This window comes from Artibeus jamaicensis, unplaced genomic scaffold (assembly GCF_021234435.1).
Source record: "Artibeus jamaicensis isolate MK-2021 breed Jamaican fruit bat unplaced genomic scaffold, CSHL_Jam_final scaffold_1283, whole genome shotgun sequence".
Lineage (NCBI taxonomy): Eukaryota > Metazoa > Chordata > Mammalia > Chiroptera > Phyllostomidae > Artibeus > Artibeus jamaicensis.
In genome coordinates, this window is record NW_026522028.1 from 136,996 (window position 1) to 164,849 (window position 27,854).

Genomic DNA, 27,854 nt, shown 5'->3' on the forward strand with positions numbered 1-27,854 from the left:
GTGTCCTTTATAGTAGTTCCAGAAAGCCCTTCTCCCACAGCCCCCTCCTCCTCCCCTTTGGCTATTGTTAGATTGTTCTTAATTTCAATGTCTCTGGTTATATTTTGTTTGCTTCTTTCTTGTGTTGATTATGTTCCAGTTAAAGGTGGGATCATATGGTATTTGTCTTTCACTGCCTGGCCTATTTCACTTAGCATAGTATTATGTCAAAGTGCTATTAAGAAGGTTTGAATAATTCTTTAAGATTCTTCAGCCCTGGCCAGGTGGCTCAGTTGTTTGGGGCATCATCCCATACACCAAAAGGTTGCAGGTTCAGTCACCAATCAGGGCCCATATGGGAGGCAACCAATCAATGTTTCTCTCTCACACTGATTCTGTCTCTGTCTCTGTCTCTCTGCCTCCCTTTGCTCCTTTTGCTACTGCAATAGCAATATTGGAAGCACTTTGCATATTTTGAACAATAAATTAAGTGCTAATGAGGAAAAGATACATTAGGAAACAAAAGGAGCCATTGGGGAACTTGTGAAATACTCTTTTTTTAACAGACCCACAGAGAGAACAAACTGATGGTTGCCAAATGGGAGAGGGTTGGGGAAGGATAGGAACAAAAAAATACCCTCTTATTTTAACCCTATCCTTTTCATGTTTTTCTCATGCAACCCTCTTTTATCACCACCCAAGCATCCTTTTTCCTGAATTGTTCTACACAGCCTTCTCCAACCTACTTGCCTCCTGTACCTCATCCTGGATCACACGTACTTGTTCTGTGTCATCGGACAAGTTATTCACACTTTCTGAAACTCCATTTCCTCATCTCTAAAATAGAAGTAAAGCATTTAACACTTGTGGCACATGGTAATTCTCAGCCATTTCTAGAATTATTATTTGTATTATTTTTAAAAGATTTTATTTGTTTTTAGAGAGGGGAGAGGAAGGGGAGGAGAAACAGAAGGATAGAAACATCATGTGTGGTTGCCTCTCATGTGCCTCCCACTAGGGATTTGGCCTACAACCCAGGCATGTGCCCTAGACTGGAAATTGAACCGGTGATACCTTGGTTCACAGGCTGACACTTAACCCACTGTGCCATACTAACCATGGCTATTATTTCTATTATTAATGGTGGAATTTCAGGTATTCATGGTATACCTGTTTGAGGCTTTCCTACACCTCTCAAATTAACCATGTGAGCAGATACCACGCAAACTGGTCCCTGGTAGAGTTCTAAGGATGGGGCAGTGGACACTATTGTCCCCTTGGGGGTAGGCTATAAGTATGAAAAATAGAGTTTAGTGGATATAGACAATTTAAAATATTGATAAAACCATCTAAAATCTATCTGTACTTTACTATCACAATACAGAGTCAAACAGTGAAAGTACTAAGCCTTCCCATGAGGGCAGATACTCCCTTGTTTGGTCTTTGTATAACAGTGGGTTCACCTTGAGGCACAGTGTTGCTTTTTTTCCAACACAACTTGAACATACTCTGTGGAAGTCTTATGGTAAAATGAAACTACTATAAAGTTCAAACACAAGATCTATATTGACTTGTCAATTTTGGCTAAGCATCAGATATTTTGACACCTATTAATGGTTTACCTTTAAAACAAATAGTACTGAAAATGTTTCTTTGAAAATATCACTTTTGTTTGCAAAGTCCAAATCTGTGTTCATAAAGTTTTATTGGGACACATTCACACCCATTTGTTTATGTATTGTCTATGGCTACTTTTGCACTACAAAGAGAGACTTTAGTAATTGTGTCAGAGATTATGTGGCCTGTGAACCCAAAGTTTTATTATCTGAACCTGTACAGAAAAATTTACTGACCTCTTAATCTAGAGAAAATATATAGACATGTATTAAATTAGCGATGCCATTTTTAAGTTGAAAGGAAGATAAACATGCTCATATCTGGAATAAAGTCAACTATTCCAAAGTATAATTAACTAATTAGAACTTTTCAAAACATTTTCAAATTCGCCTATTAACTTTAATATTCTAGGGGTCAAAAATTCCTGTGGCAAACCATCATGTCTTACAGTTACTGCTGATTGTAGTATCTCTGTGTGGTGATCTGATATGCAGAGATTCCCCATGATTCAAAAAATGTGGAAGTTATAAAAGGTCATAAGCCAGGAACCACCAAACAGAGAGATGCAGAGGGCAAGGTATGTGGCTGGGGTGTGGAACTTCTATGGCCCCTCCAGGTGAGCCACAGCAAAAACACCCAAACCTGCTCACCTGCCCAGAAACTCCAAACATTTTGGAACCCATTGCATACTTGTCAAGGAAACTATATCACACTGCTCAGGGGTGTCCAGCCTGCTTGGGAGCTGTGACAGCCACCTGCAAGCTCTTTTAAAAAATGTGGAAGTTAGATATGAAGTAAAGCAGCCTGAATGTGATAAGGACAGATTAACTTTCTTCCCCACTGAAATGCTAATTAATTAAATAGGATGTCCACAAAGGTGGGTTGGCCAGGAGATGTGTTTTGTACGTCCTACATAATATTTTAAAAACATTTTAAATTGAATGCCCTTATATGAGGCCTGCACTTGCTACTTTATCATCATCCTAGTAATTTCTTAGTAAACCCTGGATCCATTTTACACATTTAAATGACCTCCTTGATTCACATGTGTATTTGAGTTTGTAATCTTTGAACTAAAAGCAGAATGTTGGCCAATATAACTACAGTCTACAAATTACTAAAACATTTTCATGAAAAGCATTCATTCTTCTAAATCAGGCTATTATTATCATTTTGTTTGTGAGCCACCAGAAATCCCTGTATTTTGCTATTATTGTCAGCATTAATGTTAGGATTGAGTTAGGGAAAAACAATATCTGATTTGTTGCAGAGGATGGGCATGAGTCTGCAATGAATGTAGTTCTCACTGGCTTCTTCCCATCCCTTTTCCTTAAGCACAGTTCTTCAGCATCTAACAACCTTATATTAATTCACCCAGTTTTCACGTTAAATACACTCTAGTTTGTATCTTCTTAAATTTAGATTTCCCAGGTTTCAGATTTGTAGAATATGCTTCTCTGATATAAGATTTTCCTGTGAAAGAACAAAAATAAACTTTTAAATATTTTACAGAAGCATTTTTATACATAGCAACCAAATATCAATATGCCTTCCATAAGTAAGCTAAGGATGAGAATATTCATTTAAATGTTGCACTAGACTGATGAATGGACAAAGAAGAGTGGTGTAATATATAGACCATTGAATATTATACTGCAATAAAAAAGAACCAAATCTTGCCATTTGCAACAATGTGGATGTATCTAGAGGGTATTATGCTAAGTGAAATAAGTCAGATAGAGAAAGACAGATGCCATATGGTTTCACTTATGTGTAGAACCTAAAATAACAGAAGAAACAAAAAAAAGAACAGACTCATAGAATCAGAGACCAAAGGGATTGTTACCAGAAGAAACGATGGCAATATCTCCCCTCATCCCCCCCAACAGCAAATTTGGTAGAAAATACACACAAATTCAAGATGTTCAACAAACTCCAAACACACACAAAAAAATATTTAAAATGACACCATGGCACACTATAATCAATTTGATCAATAACAATGATAAAGAAAACAGCCAGAGCAATAATGACATATCAGGGGCAAACAAACAAAAATCAAGGTGAGGTTAGACTTCTCACCTAAAACAAAGTAAGTGAAAAAACGGTGGAGCCATCCAAAGTACTTCAAGAAAAAAAGTCACTCCAGACTTCCATACACAGAGAAAACATCTTTAAAAAATTCTTTTAAAAACCAAGGCAAAGCCCTGATAGGTGTGGCTGAGTTGGTTGAGCATCGACCCACAAAGTGAAAGGTCACTGGTTCAATTCCCAGCCAGGGCACATATTTGGCTGAGGGTTTGGCCCCATGTTGGAGTGCATATGAAAGGCAACTGATCAATGTTTCTCTTGCACCATCAATGTTTCTCTTCCTCTCTTTCTCCCTCCCTTCCCCTCTCTAAGTAAAGAAAACTTTTAAGAAAACCAAGTCAAAATGAAAAAAAATTTAGACACATAAGCGAAGAACAAATTCATCACTGGTGAACATGTAATATAGTGCAGTACATTTTACTTCTCTCTAAAGGAAAATGATACCAGATGGAAATATTGATCTATACAAAGGAGTGAAGAATAATGGAATTGATCATTACATGGGTAAATATATAAGATTTTTATCATTAAAAATCTACTAAAGAATTTTAAGCAGAAGCAATTTTAAAAATAGTATAAAGATTGTAAAATACATAAAAATATATTTACTACTACTTATTATTTACTACTTACTTAGCTATTTTCTTTCTCATTAACATCCATCAGAATTCATGATGAATGTCTCATGGTGTGTGTACAACTTTGATTCTACAACATCTGTAAATTTAATGCCTAATGCTAATAAAAATTTCTAAATGAGCTTCTGCTTGGGTTCATCAATATTTTATGTATTTTACCAACTATGAAATGAATATTCACATAGTCTCACATTTCTATAACATTGTGAATATTATACTCATATCAATTATTTCTGAAAAAATAAAGCCATAACTAAAAGATTTACTGACTAAAAGATTTTGTTATGTCAGCTACAACATGGGATGAATCTCAAAAAATTGTGCAGAGTAAAAATAAATTTAGTTTCATTCACTAATGAAATTGTTATCTCCTTTACTGGGATTGCACCAAAGATTGTTTGTCACAATGGTGCACCCGGCAGTCCTCTAGAACTACTATGACGGTGAGAAACAGAAGTTGCAAATCGTGGAGATGCCCCTGGCCCACAAGCTCTTCAGCTTCATCATTATTATGCCCCACCATGTGGAGCGTCTTGAGTGCCTTGAAAAGATGCTGACCAAAGAGCAGCTGAAGATCTGGATGGGCAAGACACAAAAGAGGGCTGTTGCCATCTCCCTGCCCAAGGGTGTGCTGGAGGTGACCCTTGACCTGCAGAAACACCTGACTGGCCTGGGTCTGACCGAGGCCATCAACAAGAACAAGACAGATCTGTCACTAATATCAGGCAAAAAGGACCTGTACCTGGCCAGTGTGTTCCATGTCATTGCCTTCAAGTGGGATGCAGAGGGCAACCCCTTTGACCAGGACATCTATGGGCATGAGGAGCTGCATAGACCCAAGCTTTTCTCCGCTGACCACCCCTTTATTTTCCTGGGTTGAGACTCCCAAACTGGCTCCCTACTGTTCATTGTGCAGCTGGTCCAGCCCAAGGGTGACAAGATGCAAGACAAGTTGTAGGGCCCTGGGGTACGTGTTGGATGGCAGGAGGCAACTTAAGGCTCCTGAGACACATGGGTGCTAATGGGGGTGGGGAGAGCTGAGGTACTGACCTTTGATATTTCATGGGGTGCGAGGGCAGGAGAAAAGCAGGCTTCCTGTGTGTCTGAGCAGATCTTCCTAGAGTTCACTCTGCGTGGACATGGACTTCCAGGTCCTATGATGCTGAGTCCAGCCCCACATCCCACAGAACCTGGGCAGTAGTTGTCATGCCCCACCCTCTAGTCCTCAATCAGTGTTTATATTTATAGCCAAGTGCTTTCTCACTTGAGACAGAATCAAGCTGGGGGTTTAGCCAAGCCCTCATGGAATGTGGACCCTCCTTTCCTGACACTACCACCACCTCAGTCTCCACCCCAACTCTATGCAAATCTCCTCCCAACTCCACTCAACTGTAAAACTAGGTGCTGCTTAGCACCCCTGGCCCCAGTTGGGGGAATCAGGAAATACTTAGTTGGGTACTCCTGGGCAGACTGTGGTCAGGCATCATGGGGATGAACTTTTTCTTCCTTTAATAAAGTTGGCCCGGCAAGCGTTTGTTTACCAACATGGGGAGGGATGGGAGAAAATGAGCCTTTGTTGCTGTCAAACCAAAAACTTATTTGTACCATTATTTTTTTAATAAAACTTTTCCACTGGAAAAAATATTATAGCAGAAATGTTAGTTCTATTGCTTTATCATAACTAGCAATTAAATATGTTTAAAATGTTTCACTTATTCAAATAAATGCTCTGTGAAAGTGTTTCCATATCATGTAACACAGGTGCAAAACAGCAAGGGAGCTTCAGGTCCCAAAAACCTAGTGTGCAAAATAGATGTGAGTAAAACTAACCAGCAACCTCAAATAACCTCACATACCTGTTCAAATGCAATTAATTTTGCACTTCATGAATATGATTTTATTTCATTTTTATTAAGTATATTTTATTGATTATACTATTAGAGTTGTCCCATTTTTCCCTTTTACCTCTCTGTCTGGTACCCACATTCCTTGAAGCATCCCCCTGCCTTAGTTCATGTCCATGACTCGTACATATGAGTTCTCTGGCTTCTCCATTTCCTATACAATTCTTAACCTCGCCCTGTCCATTTTGTACCTACCAATTATGCTTCTTATTCCCCCTCCCTACTGATAACCCATCCCTGTGATCTCCATTTCTGTGGCTCTGTTCCAGTTCTAGTTGTTTGCTTAGTTTTTTGGGTTATTTTAAGGTTAAGTTAGGTGAACTGTTCAGTCCTTAGAGAGATTTATTACTCTGCATTAATTTTACACTTTTGTACAAATGATATACTAATGGTGAAGTGGAGCAGTGACCAGAAAGCAGCTCTGCAGAATGGCTGTGGTGGTGTTTTACAAATTGCATTGCTGTGCACAATTAAAGCTGGTCATTGTTCAATGCCAGGCCAGCTGATATGAAATCTGAGTCTGGTTTCTAAGATCTCAGCGAACAAGTGATAATTAGTTTGAGGAAGTAATGTATATCTTTGGTCCATAAACCTGTGAGGGCTCAGGGGGGTACTGGGAGGAATGCTTTGGATCTGGAAATCAACCGGAAAAGAGGCTGTCATAGTATATGTCAGGTTCCACTTCAGAGAATTTTGGCTCCATGAACCAGTGACACATGGAGGCCTATGAGAACTGCACCTACAGAAGCCAAGGCCCAAGTTAAGTGTGTACTTCCCCACTAGTGCTTTCTAACAGAAAAAAAAGGGGGGGGGGAGAGAACAGGAATGAATATATATTTACTTTATACTGAATGTCTATAAATATGTAACGTTATCCTTTGCCCTGTAGTCACAGGAAATTGGGCAGTCCTTGTGTTGTAATGTGGGGGAGCAGAGTCTGCCACCACAAAAACACAATTTGGGGGATAGTGATTATTTAAGCTGGTTATTTTGAAGAAACAAAAGACTGAGGAAGACATGCATGCTGATGTTCCCCCTAAGTGCCTACAAGAATGTAGAGGGAGGACCTGCCTCAGGAAGTGAGCAATCATCACAGACAGCTATAGTTTGACATGAATCAGTTGTGACAGACAGGGAGGAGCCTAGCAAGGCCCTTTGTTGATCAAAGCCCTCTCTGCGTTCCATCCTCAAAGTCGTGCTTTAGTGTTCTGCAGAATTGTGCTGGCTTATTTTACAGTCTAACACAACACAGTTCTGAAATTGCCACCACGTTACGGGCCACACTGTAACTGTGGAATCAGAGAATTCCCATTCCCTTAGGGAGTTCATGGTGAAAACTTACTTCTGATTTTCAGGAAAGGCAAAATCTTAATGAGAATACATTTTCCATACTTTTGAGCCAAGGTTGATGTACCACGGCCAGTACCTAAAGCTTTCTTCAATCCACCTCATTTCAAAACCTTTAACTTGTCAAACACTAGCTAACACTGATCTCTGTAGGTATTGTTTATAAGATGGGATTAGTTCTCCTGTATGTAAATCCCTAATCACACAACTACCACTTCTTCTAGGAAATTGGGAATAATTAAAAAGCAATAAAGAAACAGATCTTTAAAAAGATTGTATTGATTTATCTTTAGAGGGGAAGGGAAGGAGAGAGGGAGAGGAATATCAATGTACAGTTGCCTCTCTTGTGTCCCCTGATGGGAACTGGCCTGCAACCCAGGCATGTGCCCTGACTGGAAGAAACAGATTTTTAACCTTAAAATTCAACTCCCAGTTTAGGTGGGGTAATATTTCCCTAAATGTACTCTAATGTTTTAATGAGTGATTCTCACTTTACTGTAATTCTCAGCACAAATGAAAATACTGATTTTTAAAAATGTTCGTAATTACATTCAAATTTTCCAGACACTTATATTTTCGCTTCTGAATTCTCCAAAAGAAAATTATATGAACCCAAATGACATCCACGATTGCAATCAATCAAACTCATTCACTAGCCCTGGCTGGTGTGGCTCAGTGGATTGAGCTCTGGCCTGTAAACAGAAAGGTTACTAGTTCGATTCCCAGTCAGGGCACATGCTTGGGTTGTAGCCAGGCCCCCAGTTAAGGGTGTGGGAGAGATAACCAATCAATGTTTCTCTCACACATGAATATTTCTTTCTCCATCCCTTCCCCTCTCTCTAAAACTAAAATTTTAAAAAACTTTTAAAAAGGCTCTGCCATCCCTATTTAAAGAACAAAAGCAAACTCATTCACTATTCTACCATCCTCCCGACGCCACCTCACAGGTCACCCACAGGTTCTCTCTAATTCACCCACATGAGCCGGGTCACTTCACTCACCGCCCAGCAAGTGTTCCGTTCTAAATACCTGTATTCATGGGGAGGACCATTTTAGCAAAACATTTGAATTTATTTTAGTTGTACTGGTGAGAACTCAGGAAGCAAATTCAGTATTGCTGATTCTATTTTGTTGTCAGAAACTGGAAGTACTGGGATGGCTTATCTTTGTTTGAGGAAAACAAGCTCAGTGACAGAATAATATTTCAAACTCACATTTCCCAAGGAAATCCATCTCTTCAGCAAAAACTGTGTCTTTTTCCCAGCTAGCTTCTATTGTCAGAGGTTATGGCATCCAATTATTTTCATCAAGTGTAATGTAAGAATTTATTTTGAGGTTAATACTGCATACTCTGAGTTTGGAGAGTAAGGCCATGTCCCTGTATGTGGAGAATGACCCAAAATGGTGCTGTTATTTTGTGCAGGATCAACACCAAAACATTTCCGGAGGTATCAAATGATATATTTAACTTCTTAGACTTAGTCTGCATGTGGCAAAGGAACTGGGTCACCAAAGCCATTATTGAGGGAGCTGAAAGTGTTTTCTTGGCTCCACTGCCTTTTGACCTAAATCCGTCAGTGTGGGGTGAGTTTTCCAGTACTCCATGAGATGGAGACACAAACAACGGCAGCAAAAAGAACATAGAGTCTAATTTCAATCACGAAAAGGACTACCTCTTTTTCAAACAACTAATAGCAAAACTAACACTCTTCACGTGCAAACAAATATTTCAGGCAAACAGTGCTGTCCTTTATAAAACGAAAAACAGTGTAGACAGGTGTGTGCTGTGCTGCACCAAGGAAAGTGCTGCATGAGAGGAGCACCTATTGTACATACACATCGTAATCAGATTGGAAACAATACAAACATTTTTAAAATTTTTTTATAGATTTTATTTATTTATCTTTAGAGGGGAAGGGAAGGAGAGAGAGAAACATCAATGTATAGTTGCCTTTCATGCGTCCCCCGCTGGGAACTGGCCTGCAGGGAACCGGCCTGCAACCCCGGTATGTGCCCTGACTGGGAATTGAAGCGCGATTGTCTGGTTCGCAGACCCGTGCTCAATCCACTGAGCTACACCAGCCAGGGCCCACAATACAAACATTTTTACAGATTTTATTTACTCATTTCTGGCGGGGGGGGAGGGGGGGGAAAAGAGAGGGAGAGAAACGTGATCATTGCCTCGCTCAACACCCCCTACTGGGCACCTGGCCTGCAACCCAGACATGTACCCTGACTGGGAACTGAACTGATGACCTTTCGGTTCACAGGCCAACACTCAACCCACTGAGCCACACCAGCCAGGCCTGGAAGCGATACAACTCAGAACCCTGCTCTTTAGGCCATTTATGGACTTAAAAACTACAGTACCAGCCTGATTTTAAGCACATAAATGACCCAAGGTAACCATCCAAATTAGTGATGCAACAAACTCTAATGACCAAAGTGAAGATCAATTTAGCTAAAATTTTGGAAAATTCTGGCTGCCTCTAAGTGTCAGATAGGTTACTAATTTTCAATCCACGACAGTTTTGTTCAAGTCTTTTGAGTTGCTTTGTGTTGATGTTAGAAGAATATGCATCCTTTTTTCACTAACAAATAAAGGGGCATTTTAGCTGCTTCACTGAATTCTAGCTTAGAAATTTGGTGGAAATGCAATTTATCATCTAAATACCATAAAATAGGGCATTTCTTTTCCACAAAAATAAAACCATTGTATATAGTGCTTAGCAAACAGCGTTGCTATTAAAGCATGTTTCAGTTTTAAGAAAAATGGAAAGACAACATCACTGCTAATAACTGCAGTTCCTTACCATATACTATGTTAAAAAGCTTTCATCAGCATTTGGTGATAACTGATATCTCTAATGGACACAGGTATTTCTCAATAGGAATCTCTAACTATAGCACTTCTATAAAGTTGTGATGAGTTTGTTACACTGAACATTGTTCCTTCTCCATTCTTTGGGTAAAACCCAGGAATGTTACAATCTGGAGAACTTGGCTACTTGGAAAACCAGGAAGAAGGAAACCCACACTAGGACTAACTGGGGTGACCTTCCTCTAAGCAACTAAAAAGCTTTTCAGGGGTTTATGGTAGCTAATAATAACCCAAGAAAAGATCAGCCAGACAGTCACCCATGATCAGTATTGAAACGCCCCCTTAGTAAATAAATATGGAGGGGACTTCCACCAAGATGGAGGCGTAGGTGGAAGCACTGCACCTTCTCGTACAACTAAGTTTAAAAACAACAAAGTTTTAGCAACAAAAACGCAGCCAAACCACAGAAAATTGAACCACAAGGAAGTCTGACAACAACGAATCCTTCAGGCAAACTGGTAAGAGGGGCAGAGCCAGCAGCAGAGTGGGGTCGGGCAGGAAAGATCCACTGGACCTACCCAAGTGAGCAACCCAGGTGCGCCAGCCGCTGTGGGCAGATCCCAGGTGTGGAGAAGTGGGTGGACCCACTGAGGGCTGATCGCGGTCACACATTCTCATGCAGATAAACCAGCGAAGGAGCTAGCAGTGAGACAGACCATGCAGGCCCCAGTGGCAGGAAGCAGCAGAGGGAACTGCCATTGTCCCTCTCTGACCCCACCCCCACCTACAGCATCACAAACCAGCGACCTGGGTGGCCTCTCTCTGACCCGCCCCCACATACAGAGTCACAAACCAGCGACCTGGGTGGCCCTGCCCTGGTGAACACCTAAGGCTCCGCTCCTCATATGCAACAGGCATGAACAGGTCAAAACATGACTCAAGAGCAACTCAGAGCCCCAGAGCCAATAAATCTAAGCAATGAAGAAAGCCAAACTTTCAGATGCACAGTTCAAAACACTGGTGATCAGGATGCTCACAGAACTGGTTGATTATAGGCACAAATTAGAGGAACATATGAAGGCTAAAGTAATTGAAATGAATGAAAATACACAGGAAACCAATAGTAATGGAAAGGAAACTGGGACTCAAATCAAAGGAGTGAACCAGAAAGAGGAAAACAAATGACCAAACAGAAAAATATAAAGAAACAAGAATTCAAAAAAATGAGGAGAGGCTTAGGACCCTCCAGGACATCTGTAAACGTTCCAACATCCGAGTTATAGGGGTACCAGAAGGGGAAGAGGAACAGCCACGAGTGGAAAACTTATTTGAACAAATAATAAAGGAGAACTTCCCCAATTTGGCAAAAGAAATAGCCTTCCAGGAAGTCCAGGAAGCTCAGAGAGTCCCAAAGAAGTTGGACCCAAGAAGGAACACACCAAGGCACATCATCATTACATTAGCCAAGATTAAAATGGAGGGGAGAATCCTAGAAGCAGCAAGAGATAAGGGGACAGTCACCTACAAAGGAGTCCCCATCAGACTGTCAGTGGATTTCTTAAAGGAGACCTTGCAGGCAAGAAGGGGCTGGAAAGAAGTATTCCAAGTCATGAAATCCAAAGACCTACAACCAAGATCACTCTATCCAGCAAAGCTTTCATTTATAATGGTAGGACAGATAAAGTGCTTCTCAGATAAGATAAAATTTGAGGAGGAGTTCATCATCACCAAGCCCTTATTATATGAAATGTTAAAGGGACTTATCTAAGAAAAAGAAGATAAAAAATATGAACAGTGAAAGGACAGCAAACTCACAGTTATTAACAACCACACCTAAAACAAAGGCAAACTAAGAGGACAGCTAGACCACGAGCAGAACTATAGAAATGAAGATCACATGGAGGGTTAGCAACAGGGGAGTGGGAGAAGGAGAAGGAGGGAGAAGGTACAGAAAATAAGTAGCATAGATGGTAGGTAGAAAATAGATGGGGAGGGCAAGAATAGTATGGGAAATATAGAATGTAAAGAACTTGAGACACGTGGTCATAAACTAATGGGAGGAGAATGGTGGGGGAGGGGTGTGCAGAGTGGTGGGGAATGAAGGGGGAAATAGAACAACTGTAATGGCATAGTTAATAAAATATATTTTTAAAAAATATGGAGAGAAACCCCTGGCAATCTAGTGCTTGCCCACCAGTTCCCTGTTAGCAAACTTCTTAACTGAGATCCCTTCTATTCTCCTACAGAAGTCCATCTTACATTTCCTCCTTTACAGAACTTGGCACGTTTTGATTGTTTCATCAATTTGTTCCAAAGAAATTATTTCATTCATCACTTTATCCTCACCATCTAGGAGCCCAGTGCCTGGCATTCTGACTGGCTGATTTTAGACCAGTTTCACACCTACTCCCTGCTAGGAAACCAATGAGTATGTTTTAGTGAAGGTAACTCCTTGGGTACATGTGAGAAGACAGGTAAGAGGACAGAGGTCATTTTTACCTCTGTGTAAGTCACCTAATGGTGCTAGGAATAGACTCCAGGTTGCATTCACAATGAAGCATGGCAGGATTTTGATGAACATTTGGTTTAGGGACCTTAAAACATGATAGCAATAACATCCTCTTTGATGGAAATTTAAGTTCTTTTGTGGGTGCTCCTTTCTATGCATAAATAGGACCCAGAGGTCCCAACTTCTATTTTTTAACATCTTTTTGCCAAATAAACATTTTGAAAAGACAGAATCAGTATTTGTGACATCACCTTGAAACATGGCTCATTAAACGATCACTTTAAACCTCATAAGTTAATAACCTGGTAGAGACAAAAACAGTCTCCTGGTAACTTTCCCTTGTTCTGTGAGAACCACGATGCCACATTTTTATAGGATTTTTGTTTTGTTTTCTTAATGGGAGTCTTTGGTGCCAAAGGCAAGACTGAAATAGAAGAAAAAATTGATCATCTACTAGTATCTCAAAATCCCACACAAATATAGGAACAATAGGGGTAAAAAAAGGTGTCCTTGTCTAATTCTCACGGGAGATGATCCGGCACTTTGTCAAGACTGGTAAAGATTTAAATGTCAGTGGCTGTGACATGTGAGGGTGAAATTCTGCTTAGGGAAAAATCAGTCTCTTTTGATAAATAGATACCTATTTCCAATATTTTATTTATTTATTTATAATTGTTTAAGTGCAGTTGTCTCCACTTTCCCTGCACCACTCACCCACCCCAGTAATGACCACCTCCCATCCTTGATCCTACCCACCTTTGGCTTTGTTCATGTGTCCTTTATATATGTTCCTTGATGACCCTCTTCACTTTCCCCCTGATTATCTCCTCCTACCCCCCCTCTGGTTACTGACCATTTATTCTTAATTTCAATGTCTCTGGTTGTATTTTGCTTACTTGTTTGTTTTGTTGATTAGGTTCCACTTATAGATGAGATCACATGATATTTGTCTTTCACCGCCTGGCATCCATGTTGTCATGAAGGGTAGGAGCACATTCTTTCTTTCTGCTGCATAATATTCCATCATGTAAATGTATCGTAATTTTTTGATCCATTAATTTACTGATGGGCACTTAGGTGGCTTCCAGCACTTGGCTACTAAAGAAGAAACAAATAAATGGAAGCATGTACTGTGTTCACAGAATGGAAAAATTAACATCATCAAAATGTCTGTAGTACCCAAAGCAATTTATAGATTGAACGTGATCCCTATTAAAATACTAATGGCATATTTCACAGATATAGAACAAACATATCAGAAATTTATATGGAAACATAAATGACCCTGAATAGCTGCAGCAGTTTTGAAAAAGAAGAACAAAGTAGGAGGGATCAAAATAATTGATATCAAACTGTATTACAAGGCCACTGTAATCAAAACATCCTGGTACTGGCATAAGAACAGGCACATAGACCAATGGAACACAACAGAGAGCCCAGAAATAAACCCAAATCTCTACAGTCAATTAAGATTCGACAAAGGGGGCAGAAACATAACATTGAATAAAAACAGCCTGTTCAACAAATGGTGTTGGGAGAACTGGACAGCTACATGAAAAAAAATGAAACTTGACCATCAACTTACACCATATACAAAAATAAACTCAACATGGACAAAAGACTTAAATATAAGTTGCAACACCATAAAAGTCCTAGAGGAGAACACAGGGAGGAAAATCTCAGCTATTCCACACAGCAATATTTTTACCTATATGTCCCCTACAGCAAGTGACATAAAGGAAAGAATAAACAAATGGGATCTCATCAAAATAAAAAGCTTCTGCATGGCTAAAAGAATAACAGCAAAATGAAAAGGAACCAACTGAATGGGAAAATATATTTGCAAATGATACCTCGGACAAGGGTTTGATCTCTAAAATATATAAAGAACTCACAACACAATTCCATGCCAAGAAGACAACCCAATAAAAAAATGGGCAATGGACTTGAACAGATACTTCTCCAAGGAGGACACACAGAGGGCCCAGAGACATATGAAAAGATGCTCAGCATCACTAGCCATTAGAGAAATGCAAATGAAAACCACAATGAGATACCACTTTACGCTGGTCAGAATGGCCATCATAAACAAAGCAACAAACAAGTGTTAGAGAGGATGTGTAGAAAAGGGAACACTAGTACAGTATTGATGGGAATGCAGACTGGTGTAGACACTTTGGAAAGCAGTATGGAATTTCCTCAGAAAACTAAAAATGGAACTGTGTTTTGACCCAGCAATTCCACTGCTGGGATTATACCCTAAGAATCCTGAAATACCAATTCAAAAGAACCTATGCATCCCAATGTTTATAGCACTGTTATTTACAATACCCAAGTGCTGGAAGCAACCTAAGTGCCCATCAGTAAATGAGTGGATCAATAAATATCTTTTTAAAAATAAAGCCAGAATGCAACAATAAGTTGACCTAATAACATTTATATTCATTTAATCCATGTAATAAGAAGCTTACATGGCTGGCTCCCATGTACTTTTGGAATTATTTTTCAATTTATAATTAAGCAATTGTGTTAAAATACTCTATCATAGAGAAAACTAAATATAAAAATCTTTGTTGACTTCTAAGACTAGCAATGGTAACAATGTAAATTTGATGATTATAAATATCTAAAACTTAACTAGCTTATCGATTTATGAGTCTATTTGAAGACTCACAATTCTATGTGAAATCAAATTTTGGATGATAACATTCTAAAAAGTGGACATCTATTTCACGTGTAGGCCTTAACCTCGTCATCTAAAATTCCATATATGACAGTATTCAACAATCCTTCAAACACTAAGAGGTAATTTTCTGAAATATTACAGGAAATTTTTGAAAACTCACCCTGCAAAAATACTGTGACAAAATACAATCTACCAACCTTGTGCCTTGCCTCAGTTTTCTTAATCCATGCAATAAATCAGATTGGGCAGGCAGGGCTATTTTTAAAATCTTTTCTGTTCCAAACGTGCTATAATTCTGCAATTCACTATATGGGCAGTTATCAGGTAAAGAATTATTGTACTTTTTTAAGTGAACAAAAAACTACTCTGTAACTCCAATTCTCTCTAGAGCTACAAGACTTGGCTCCTGTCTGGAATTTTAATGTTTTAGCATTTGTGTACAAAGCATCTCATCAGGCTCCCAAAACTTTTTAAAAATACTAAAATTTTATCAAGCAATATGAAGCAGCAGATTACAGTCCAGATTCTTAATCAGTTTCATCCTTAGTCATTTGAGTCTGCCAGTCAAAGGTGAGAGAAAAAAGTTATTCGTGGACAGATTAGGTTTTTTAGTTCATTTTATTCCAAATCCAAAGTAACTGCTTATAAGTGACCAATCATTAAAGCCTTGTGTCCGTTGAGGGTAGTTTTTGCCCTAGCCAAACATTATTTATATAATCTATTCCAAGTCCTTAAAGAAAGAAGCTATGGAGTTAGTTGTCTTTGTTCTTTGGAGGCAATAGTGTAAGAAAGCAGATTTGCAGCTAGATTCCAGTGTCAAAATGCATGCTATAAATGTGGCCCAAAGGCGTCTCCTAGTGTGCATGCTTATCTACAATGTGGCAGTGTCACTGATCCATCACGAGGTGGAGTCCAATTGTCTGTCCTCCTCTGGAATCCGGGCTGGCTATACGACTCCTCTGTGATTTTCCAGGCTAGTTCAGACACAGCCTGTTTCTCTTAGGACCCTGGCTCTGGAGAAAACCACTCATCCTGTAAGAAATCCAACCACCCTGAGACCACCATGCTAGCAGGGCCAGTCCCAGCTTATCCAGTCTCCCAGCCATTCCCACCCAGGTGCCAAACCCAGTCAAACCATTTGGAAGAGGATCCTGTACTTCCAGGCGTTCCAGTCGCTAGACATTCAAGTCACCCCTGGCTATGGCCCCACACATCCTGGAGCAGAGACAAGCCCTTATGTCCTCTCTGAATTCCTGACCCACAGAAGACATGAGCGCAATGAAATAATTGTTATTTTACACTACTAACTTTGTGGTGGTTTGTTTCCCAGAATTAATAACTAGAACTCCTGGATAAATCCCGTCTTTACCACTGATTGAGAACCTAGTAAACTTACAAAAACCCCTGGTCTCTTCAAAAGTATGTAGGGATAACATTTGCTACTTTGCAAGTTTATTGTGACATTGGGAATACTCAACGTGTCTGGCCCTGGCCCTTATCAGTGGTGAATAAAAAGTAGCTTTTATTTGTACTCATGATCTGTCAAAGCCATGAGCACTGTTAAATGCTAGGTAACGCATATCAAAAGTTGAATTTGAAACTAACAGTGTACTTCATTGTTCAATGCAAAGAAAGTGTGCCATTTAAGGGGGAAAGAGTCCTCGATTATTGAAAAAAATCACTTTGGTCTTGTTTTCCAAATATATAATAAGAGATACAACCTTAATGAGCATGCGCTTTTGTATATTTAATCTTCATAAGAAACCATCTGAAGAGTTAACTTGTGTGAGGTCACATGACTGGTATAAGTGGCCAGTTTCAGGGCATTTTGAATCCAAAGCCTCATGCATTCACAAGGCTCCTCTACCGTCCTAGAGGACTATGTTATAATCTAGCGTAGTTCACGCAGAAGTTTACTGCGGTGTTTAGGTAATGTATTCCAGGGATTTATTCTGAAGCACGATAATCCTTTTCACTAATATATCTAGTAGCACCAGATGTGTATCTAGGGTCTTGCTAAGTGGCTTTACTATTAAACAGAAACTTGAAAGAAATTCCTAAAGTGTATTCCTGACAGCAGGCAAAATCTGTTGCTTAAGACATACATGTTTGTTTTGAAATGTTTTACAAAAGGCCGGGTTTCTCACACACCCTTCAAATCTCTTAGCTGACAAGGATTGATCTAAACAGCTCCCTGGAGATTACAATCATTCTGTAAATGTGAGCTAAAGAGGAATCATATCTGCCCACAAATTAAAATGTCCTTTGTAAAAGTCAATTTAGGAAACTTGACAATCTTAGAAGCTGTGAAAAAATCATCATGAAGATCTTGAAATAAGTTATACTTGGTTTTCTCTGGTTTATTGAGAAAGTTTTGGTGCTAATTGCTACTCTTTGTATAATTTTCCCACCCATCTAAGCTGTGTAAGTTAAGAGAAACACACACAGCATTTGTTCTACTTACGTCCCTTCACAGGAAGCCAGAAGAGGGTATAACTGATATGACTTTCAGGCTTGCTGAGCTATTTGTAAACTTGCATCAATATCAACTCATTTTAAGCAACGAGGTGAACCTTCCCTGGAGCAAACTGTGCTATGAACTTTCCCAATGAAATGCCGTTTCTCAATTCAGGTATGGGTTTAAAATATGCACAGATGAACTCAGAATTACTTTGTCTCAGATTTTCTAAGATTTTCAGGTGTTTAGGCAGTTCAGTTTATTTTAAACTACCAGCCAAGAAAGGTTTTCTTATAATGCCTTTTAAAGTGGATTTTTGTAGTACCACTTAAAAAAGGAGCTACATAGAAATCACTCTTCAAAGAACCTCTTGTCAACTAAAAATAATAATATTCACCTGTTATTAGCATACGGCACACTGCCATTTCAAAACTGCCAGTGACTCATGTTACAAATGCAGCTATTTTTAGGACAGTTCAGGAATGATGTTAACAATATTCCTTGAAAAGGCACTAACTACTTGATCAGGTATTTTGTGGATGGAAAACACGGATGAACACACTTGTTACATCCCAACGCAAAATTATTCAGTAAATTTGTTTCATTTGGCCATCTGTACGTCCTTGCTTTTCGTTAGTCAATAAGTCACACAAACATTAAAAAAAGCAATCCGCTTTATATGAAATAGCTCCATATTTACAAATCTTACAGAATAAATGTAAAATCACCCCAGAGGTTACTCAGCACATTTGATGTTAAGTTCAGGGCAGCAGAATGTAAACACTTGAGTAATCCTATTTGCATGAAGGGTTCTCCTGTAATTGCTATGGCTGTGAAACCCTAACAAATATATTCTTTAAAAAAGTTAAAAAAAAAAAGTTATCACACCTAAATGTCACTAAGCAAAAGTCTAAAACATTACTATCATTTAAAAAATAAGACTGAACATGAATTAAAAGGATTTATGAATTCCATTGTGTAAATGTACCATCATTTTTGGATCCATTCATTTACTGATGGGCACCTAGGTTGCTTCCAGCACTGGGCTATTGTAAATTGTGCTGCTATGAACATTGAGGTGCATGGGTTTTTTTGGATTGGTGTTTCAGGGTTCTTAGGATATACTCCTAACAGTAGAATTGCTGGGTCAAAAGGCATATTCATTTTCAGTTTTCTGAGAAAATTCCATACTGTTTTCCATAATGGTTGTACCAGTCTGCAATCCCACCAACAGTGAACTGAGGTCCCTTTTCCCCTACAACCTCTCCAACATTTGTTGTTTGTTGCTTTGTTTATGATGGCCATTCTGACCAGCATAAAGTGGTTTTAATTTGCATCTCTCTGATAGCTAGCAATATTGAACATTTTTTCATGTGTCTCTGGATCCTCTGTATGTCCTTCTTGGAGAATTGTCTGTTCAAGTCCTTTGCCTATTTTCTAATTGGGTTGCTTATCTTCTTAGAGTGGAGTAGTGTGAGTTCTTTGCATATTTTGGAGAAATAAACCTTTGTCTGAGGTATCATTGGCAAATATGTTTTCCCATTTAGTTGGTTCTCTTTTTATCTTAATACTGTTTTCTTTAGCCATGCAGAAGCTTTTTATTTTGATGAGATCCCATTTGTTTATTCTTTCCTTTATGTCCCTTGCTCTAGGGGACATATCAGTAAAAATGTAGCTTCGTGAAATATCGAGATTTTCTTGCCAATGTTCTCCTCTAGGATTTTAATGGTGTCACGGCTTATATTTAAGTCTTTTATCCACCTTAAATTTATTTTGGTGTATGGTGTAAGTTAGTGCTTAAGTTTCATTTTTTTGCATGTAGCTATCCAGTTCTCCCAACACCATTTGTTGAAGAGGCTACTTTTATACCATTTTATGAAATTTTATGCAGCAGAAAGAAAGAAGTAGCTACTACCCTTTGCAACAACATGGATGGAACTGGAAAGCATTATGCTGAGTGACATAAGCCAGGCAGTGAAAGACAAATACCACATGATCTCACCTTTAACAGGAACCTAAACAACAAAACAAACAAGAAAGCAAAATATGACCAAAGACATTGAAATACAGAACAGGCTGACAGGGACCAGAGGGGAGAGGGAAGAGAATTTCAGGGGAAATAGAGGAAGGATTCACAGGAACTAGTATGAAGGACACATGGACAACAACTAAGGGGGGTAGAAATGGAGAGATGTGGGGAGCACTGGGGGAGTGGGCTGGGTTGAGAGTAAAAGACAGAAAACTGTACTTGAACAATAATTAAATAAAATATGCTTTAAAAAGTATTTATGAACTTCCGCCAAGATGGAGGCATAGGTGGAGATACCATGCTTCCTCACACAACCAAGTTTAGAGACAACTAAATAATAGCAACAGAAAACACAGCCAGAACACAGAAAATTGAACTTTTCGGAAGTCTGTTAACAACAAATTCTTCAGCCTGACCGGTTAGAATGGCGAAACCAGCAGCTGGTAGAGCAGAATAGCACAGGAAAACTCGGTCAGACGGACTCAGGCCCGCAGAATCCAGGCGCAGGGTTGGACCTGGTGGGCAACTCAGCAAGCAATCACGGGGAAACAGTGAGGGAGCAGGGTTGCAGGTTGACTGTGGTCGCGCATTCCTGTGTGGATAGACAAGCGAGGGAGTGGGAGATTGGATGAGAGCCAGCAGCCCCAGTGGCAAGCGGCGGCAGAGGGCGCCACCATTTCCCTGCTCTGACCCCGCCTCCACAAACAGCATCATAATCCAGCGACCTAAATGGCCCACCCGTGGTGAACAACCTAAGGCTCTGCTCTTCACCCAGCTGCAAGAAACTGTAGAGGGGGCCGCCATTTCCCCGCTCTGACCCCGCCTCCACATACAGAGTCACAACCCAGGGACCTGGGAGTCCAAGGCTCCACTCCTCAGAGTTAACGGGCGCAAACAGACCAAAAATGGCTCAAGAAGATCTCAAAGCCCCAGAGCCTGTAAATCTAAGTGATGAAGAAATAGCAAAACTCTCAAATGCACAGTTTAAAACACTGGTGATCAGGATCCTCACAGAACTGGTTGATTATAGCCACAAATTAGAGAAACATATGAAGGCGAAACTAATTGAAATGAATGGAATTGCACAGGAAACCAATAGCAATGAAAAGGAAACTAGGACTCAAATCAATGGAGTGGACCAGAAGAAAGCAAATAATGGCCAAACAGAAAAGAGTCAAGAAGCAAGAATTCAAAAAAATGAGGAGAGTCTTAGGAACCTCCAGGACATCTTTAAACGCTCCAACATCCAAATTATAGGGGTACCAGAAGGGGGAAAGGCACAGCCACCAGTGGAAAACTTATTTGAACAAATAATAAAGGAGAATTTCCCCCAAGCTGGCAAAGGGAAATAGACTTCCAGGAAATCCAGGAAGCTCAGAGAGTCCCAAAGAAGTTGGACCCAAGAAGGAACACACCAAGGCACATCATCATTACATTAGCCAAAATTAAAATGGAGAAGAGAATCCTAGAAGCAGCAAGAGCTAAGGGGACAGTCACCTACAAAGGAGTCCCCATCAGACTGTCAGCTGATTTCTCAAAAGAGACCTTACAGGCAAGAAGAGGTGGAAAGAGGTATTCCAAGTCATGAAATCCAAAGACCTACAACCAAGATTGCTCTATCCAGCAAAACTTTCATTTAGAATGGAAGGACAGATAAAGTGCTTCTCAGATAAGATCAAATTCAAGGAGTTCATCATCACCAAGCCCTTATTATATGAAATGTTAAAGGGATTTATCTAAGAAAAAGAAGTTAAAAAAATATGAACAGTGAAAGGACAGCAAACTCACAGTTATTAACAACGACACCTAAAACAAAAGCAAACTAAAAGGACAGCTAGATCAGGAGTGGAAACATAGAAATGAAGATCTCAGGGAGGGTTAGCAACAGGGGAGTGGGAGGAGGAGAAGGGGGGAGAAGGTACAGAAAATAAGTAGCATAGACAGTAGATAGAAAATAGATGGGGGGCAAGAATAGTATGGGAAATATAGAATCTAAAGAACTTGAGACACATGGTCATAAACTAAAGGGGGGGTAGTGGTGGGGACGGGGGTGTAGGGTGGAGGAGAATGAAGGGGGGAATAGAACAACTGTAACAGCATAATCAATTAAAAAATACATTTAAAAAAGTATTTATGAAAAGCAAAGTCAGTAGTAGGGAAAACTACCCGTAGAAATTCTATGGCCAGCAGCCATGGAAGTACTATGGCTTCTAAACTTCCTAACAAGCATACTCTTATTTTTTGTTTGTTTCTTTCCACTGCAAATAGCAGTCAAATAGTCATTTTCTCATTTGTCTCTTTTGGAAAACTAACATTTTAAGATAAACGCCTGGACTGACCGCCCCCTGCATACACTGAATTGGGACATGGGAGAAAAGCATTACGACTGACTGACCCCAGGATTTCTGGTTCCTACTAGAAGTGCTGACGCAACCTTCAATGCACCAGGACACAAAAGGCACAGTTCTGCTTTGGCTTAGAAGCATAAAGCAGGTTATAAGCAGCGCACGATGCTACCAACAGTGCTACCAACATTAAAATGCAGCTTTAAAAATAATGGCTATGGGGAAAGTTGCTGTAGGAAGTGGGCCTAAGTAGGACAGATTGTCGTCCAGGTCAGTAGAAACATTCCTGAAATTTCCCTTCTCTAAATACAAGCTGGCCTCTTCTGGGCAGTTTAATTCTAATTAAGACAAAGGTTTTTAATGAAGCCCTGAAAATCCTGGTGAATGGCCTGCTGTAAAACTACCCTTGCTGGTTCTTCCAGAGAGAATTTGTTTTGAGAAACAACAAAGTGGATCTCTTAAAATCTTCAAGAATACGTTTCTTTCCCTGCTTTCTGCTACTACACAGCAAACAGACTGAGAAAAGCTGCTGGCCCTTTGAACAGGCTAGAAAAGCACCACTCGTTTTCAATTCAAGCTGACCCCTTCGTTTCAAAACACTGGTGGATAGAAGCTTCAAGTCCACAGAACCTTTGAAGCAAACTGATTTTGCAAAGAGAGGAGCGTTAGCAATTTCCCATAGCATTCCCTTTCCAACACCCTGGGGAGGCAGGAGTGAACTACTGCTAAATTAAGAAAGCCAACAACTTGTCCCAAATACCCTCAAAAATACCATCTCTACTCCCCACCCTATCCCAATTTGCTTATGAAGTATACTTTTTCTAGCATATAAACTATTTTGGGAGACTTCCGCCAAGATGGAGAAGTAGGTGGAGGGTCCACCTCGCCTCTGTGCACAACCAAATCTAAGAACAACTATTTTTAACAGCAGTCACAACCAAGCCACACGGAAAATCGACAATACGGAGTCCAAAGGACAACTAGATACTCGGCTGGACCGGTACGAGGAGCAAGGCCAGAAGCAGAGTAGGTTAGCAAGAAAAAATTCCCAGGGCGGTGCGCGGGGCGCGCAGGCAACCGAGGGCTGATCGCCAGCGAGCTGGCTGCCGGAGCACACAGGGAATAGGCGCGGTGGGTCGCTCAGTCGCGCGCATTTACGTGCGGAGAAACCAGTGAGAAGGGAAAACCGCGCGGTGCAGCAGGCTCACAAAATTAGGATCGGATAAGCAAGCCCGAGGCGTTTGAGTGACTGGATGCGCTGGGCTAGCGGAGAGGAACGCCATTGCTCCCTCTCTGACCCCGCCCCCACACACAGTGTCACAAACCAGCGACCTGGGTCGCCCCGTCCTGGTAAACAACTAAGGCTTCGCTCCGCTCACTTAACAGCACGAATAGACCAAAAATGGCTCTAGGACAACTCAGAGCCCCAGAACCGATAGACCTAAGTGATGAAGAAATAGTCAGTCTTTCAGATGCACAGTTCAAAACACTGGTTATAAAGATCCTTACAGAACTGGTGGATTTTAGTCACAAATTAGAGAAACATATGGAAGCTAAATTAATTGAAATGAATGCTGATACAAAAGATACCAATAGTGATGGAAAGAAAATTGGGACTCAAATCAAGGGAGAGGACCAGACAGAAGAAAAAGATGATCAAGCAGAAAGGAATGAAGAAATAAGAATTCAGAAAAATGAGGAGAGGCTTGGGAACCTCCAGGACATCTTTAAACGTTCCAACATCCGAATTATAGGGATACCAGAAGGGGGAAAGGCACAACCACCAGATGAAAAATTATTTGAACAAATAATAAAGGAGAATTTCCCCAAGATGGCAAAGGAAATAGACTTCTGAGAGATCCAGGAAGCTCGGAGAGTCCCGAGGAAGTTGGACCCGGGAAGGAACACACCAAGGCACATCATAATTACATTAGCCAAGATTAAAATGAAGGAGAGAATCCTAGAAGCAGCAAGAGCTAAGGGGACAGTCACCTACAAAGGAGTTCCCATCAGACTGTCAGCTGATTTCTCAAAAGAGACCTTACAGGCAAGAAGGGGCTGGACAGAGGTATTCCAAGTCATGAAAACCAAAGATCTACAACCAAGATTGCTCTACCCAGCAAAACTTTCATTTAGAATGGAAGGACAGATAAAGTGCTTCTCAGATAAGGTCAAATTCAAGGAGTTCATCATCACCAAGCCCTTACTATATGAAATGTTAAAGGGACTTACCTAAGAAAAAGAAGATAAAAAAGATGAACAGTGAAAGGACAGCAAACTCACAGTTATTAAGAACCATACCTAAAACAAAAGCAAACTAAGAGGATAGCTAGATCAGGAGCAGAACCATAGAAATGAAGATCACAGGGAGGGTTAGCAACAGGGGAGTGGGAGGAGGGGAAGGGGGGAGAAGGTACAGAAAATAAGTAGTATAGACAGTAGATAGAAAATAGATAGGGGGAGGGTAAGAATAGTAGGGGAAATACAGAATCTAAAGAATTTGAGACACATGTTCATGAACTAAAGGGGGAAATGGTGGGGGAGGGGTATGCAGGGTGGAGGGGAAGGGAGGGGGGAATAGAGCAAATGTAATGGCATAATCAATAAAAAATAAATTAAAAAAAACTATTTTGGAAGCAAAAGGAAACTAGAGCTGATTTTCAAGAACCCAAACAGAAGTCAATGCTGGGGTACGAGTTTCAGCAAGACGGCAGAATAACTGGTTGAGAGAAAACATCAGAAGTCGTGCCTGCCTCAGATTTGTACCTTGCCCAGTCCCATTATCATCACTTTTGCATTAAGCTGGTGTCTCCCTACTTCCTGGCCTAGAGAAGATGGGGGGAAAGCTGACATAAATGGGTATGGAGGCAATTAAGGAGAGATTAGCAAGCACTGCAAACTGCTCAACAAACCCAAGCTGGCTTATCCCCATACCCCACATTCCTGGCCAAGAGAACAGGATCCAGGCCTGAAAAGAAAATGGGAGTTGGGGCTGGTTTCTCTAACCTAGCTGGAAAGTCTTCACACAATCAGGGGCTATTATTTCAGGACACAGTGGGAAAGAGGCAAAAGACTCACGTTGCTAAGGAGACAGGCTGAAGCTGGCATTCCTACATAAATTTCCATTTCTATTGGACAGGGGAAAGAAAAGATATTTTCCCCAAAGTTTATTAGGATCCCCTGGTTACTGAAGAAACGCATTTTACTGAATTTATTTCATCTTTAGTTGTAAACAACCAACCCTTAAAGAATTAAAAGACCTAAATGTTGACTTCCTGCTGCCAACCAGTCCCCGCCACAGTAAATTAAGCAACAAAGCCAAAACCCTTCAATGGGAATTTTGAGGAAATATCAAAAAAAAAGCCTTTGTAAACAGAAAAATCAAATTTATGGCAGCAACTCAAGCAACTGAACTAACCTCTCTTATACCAAGAAACCAAAGACAAAAAAGTCAATCAGATACTTGTGAATTTTGCGCTATTTCAACTTTCCTGGAACTGGAAACATTTCCAGTAAAGCTTTATAAATAGTCCCAAGGCCATGAAACTGCCCGAAGGAATTTAATGAGTTTCTCAGGGGCGTGTGTGTGTATAATCTCGGGCAGCTCCTCTCCCTTTATTCCCTTCTCTGTATTGACAGCAGCTAAAGAATCAATATTAGCAAGGGAAAGGGGTTGCAGCAGGAAATGGGAAGTTGGCATTTCTGCTACGGGAACAACTGGGGCACAGGGGAAGGCAAATGGGGGTCAAGGAGAGAGAGGAAGGCAGTATGGTAGCCCCAGTGACTACTACCTTCTTCCCCACCCCCGCCCTACCCATTTGCAACTTTCAGTGCTGGCTGAAAAAGGTACGAGGTTCCAGGCTTCTGTGAGTAGTTCCTGAAGAGAAAGAAAGGTCTGAAGGGCAGAGAAGGTACTTGGGCTGGGAGAGAAAGACAACTCACACACAAGCAACGACTGTGTCACCAAAAAAAAAAAAAAAAAAAAAGGAAAAGGAAATGACGCCTGTCGTTCTCCCAACTCTCCATATCTCTCAAAAATGTTAGAAAATGTGGGGGAAGCCAGGTAAAGTGTAAGGCACGCGGGCACTAAGAGGTAAACTCGAGCGGATTCCCGCGGAGAAATGAGGGAGAAGAGGGCGCGGAAGACCCAGAGAAGAGTCCCTGGCATTTTGCAGGAGTTGGGGAGTTTTTGCTTTCTCTTCTAAAGGGGATGGGGAAGCCGTTGCATTTTTAACACAGCCACATGGTCCTCACCTTAAATGATAACAATTACCCAGGAAGAGCATCCGTGTTACTCTAGAGCCCGAGGAAAGGCCACAGGAGGAGGGGGAGGAAGAGAGGGCGCGGGAGGTCACCTTGGGTTTGGTTGGGGACTAGAACCGGGGAAAGCGGAGGGGTGGGCATCAGGGAGGTGGCTGGGGACCGAGGATCCGGCAGACAAGGGTAGGGGACACAGAAGGTGCAGGGGAGAGGTAGTGGCGGTCCTGGCAGTGGGACGCGGAGCAGTCCCGGGCAGGAGGCAGGGGTCGCGGCGCGCCGGGCCCTCACCGCTGCTGAGCGTGGACTCCCAGTGCCAGATGTCCCAGCTGGCGGGTTTCCGGCAGGACTCCCACAGGGACAGGTAGTACAGGTGGTCGGCCGTGACCCAAGCCGGGCTCAGCACGGCACCCAGGTCCAGACACAGCGCCAGGAAGATGCACACCAGCCCGACCAGCTTCAGCGGGGTCAGCACCAACACATGGACCTCCTCCATGCCGCTGCCCGCCGAAGCCATGCCCAGGGCGCCGCAGGGAGGCGAGAACGCCAGGCAGGTCGGGAGAGCTGGGAGCCCGACCTCCCTCGAAGGGAAGCAGCCACTGCCGCACGCTTGGCTCACTCCCTCCGATCTCCTCGTCCCCCGCCTCCGCAAAACTGGTCTGCGGAGGTGGCCGGCCCGGGCTACCTCGTTGGTATCCGCAGCGACGCCGATCCCACCAGGGACCTTCGCCGCTGATGCCGGGCCGCCTGCACCCTTGCCGGCACCCGCTCCGCCCCCGCTCCGCCCCAGCGCTGCCCCGCTCGCTCCGCCCCTCCCCCTCCCCGGGCAGCCGGAGGCTGGGCCCAGTGGGGCGGGGCGGCGGTCCGCGCCTAGGCGGTGTCCAGCTTCAGCTCTGGACTCAAAGTGCGCTAGGCTTGCTCCCGCCTCGCCCGGCCCCGCCGCACCCCACCCCTGTCCAGTGTGCGCCCCCGGGGTTGCTACTCTCTGCCCCTCGGCAGCGGCGCGCTCGGAGCGAGTCCTCTTCCCCGGGCTCCGCCTGCGCGGGGAAACATAGTGCAAGCCCCTCGCCCCGACCGGCTGCACCGGCTGCACCGGGCAATTCCTCGAAACTGCCGGGTCCCGGACCCCGCCCCTGGTAGCGGGACTCCGAGGTCCCCTGGCTTCCCATCCCC

The 27,854-nt window shown here is 41.7% G+C and overlaps 1 protein-coding gene across 1 annotated transcript; it reads right to left on the reverse strand.

Annotated features, from left to right (window-relative positions):
- On the reverse strand, window positions 1-27,850 carry LOC128625929 (translation initiation factor IF-2-like). Its single transcript, XM_053655761.1, has 5 exons — window positions 27,627-27,850; window positions 26,973-27,551; window positions 20,496-20,671; window positions 13,803-14,004; window positions 1-3,069 (listed from the first exon to the last, which is right to left on the reverse strand). The coding sequence occupies exons 1-4, from the start codon at window positions 27,848-27,850 to the stop codon at window positions 13,961-13,963; spliced, it is 1,023 nt and encodes a 340-aa protein (XP_053511736.1). The 3' UTR covers window positions 1-3,069; window positions 13,803-13,960.
- Between the last annotated feature and the right edge of the window lie 4 nt (window positions 27,851-27,854).

Excerpts from the sequence above, each read along its gene's own strand:
- LOC128625929 (XM_053655761.1), bottom strand. The coding sequence starts at position 27,850 with ATGGGAAGCCAGGGGACCTCGGAGTCCCGCTACCAGGGGCGGGGTCCG. Across the intron at positions 20,672-26,972 it reads GGAGTCCACGCTCAGCAGCG|GAATGCGCGACCACAGTCAA; the intron begins GTGAGGGCCCGG and ends CTATCCACACAG. Across the intron at positions 14,005-20,495 it reads TGGTTTCGCCATTCTAACCG|TAGCCAAGTGCTGGAAGCCA; the intron begins GTCAGGCTGAAG and ends TTTCTTCTTTAG.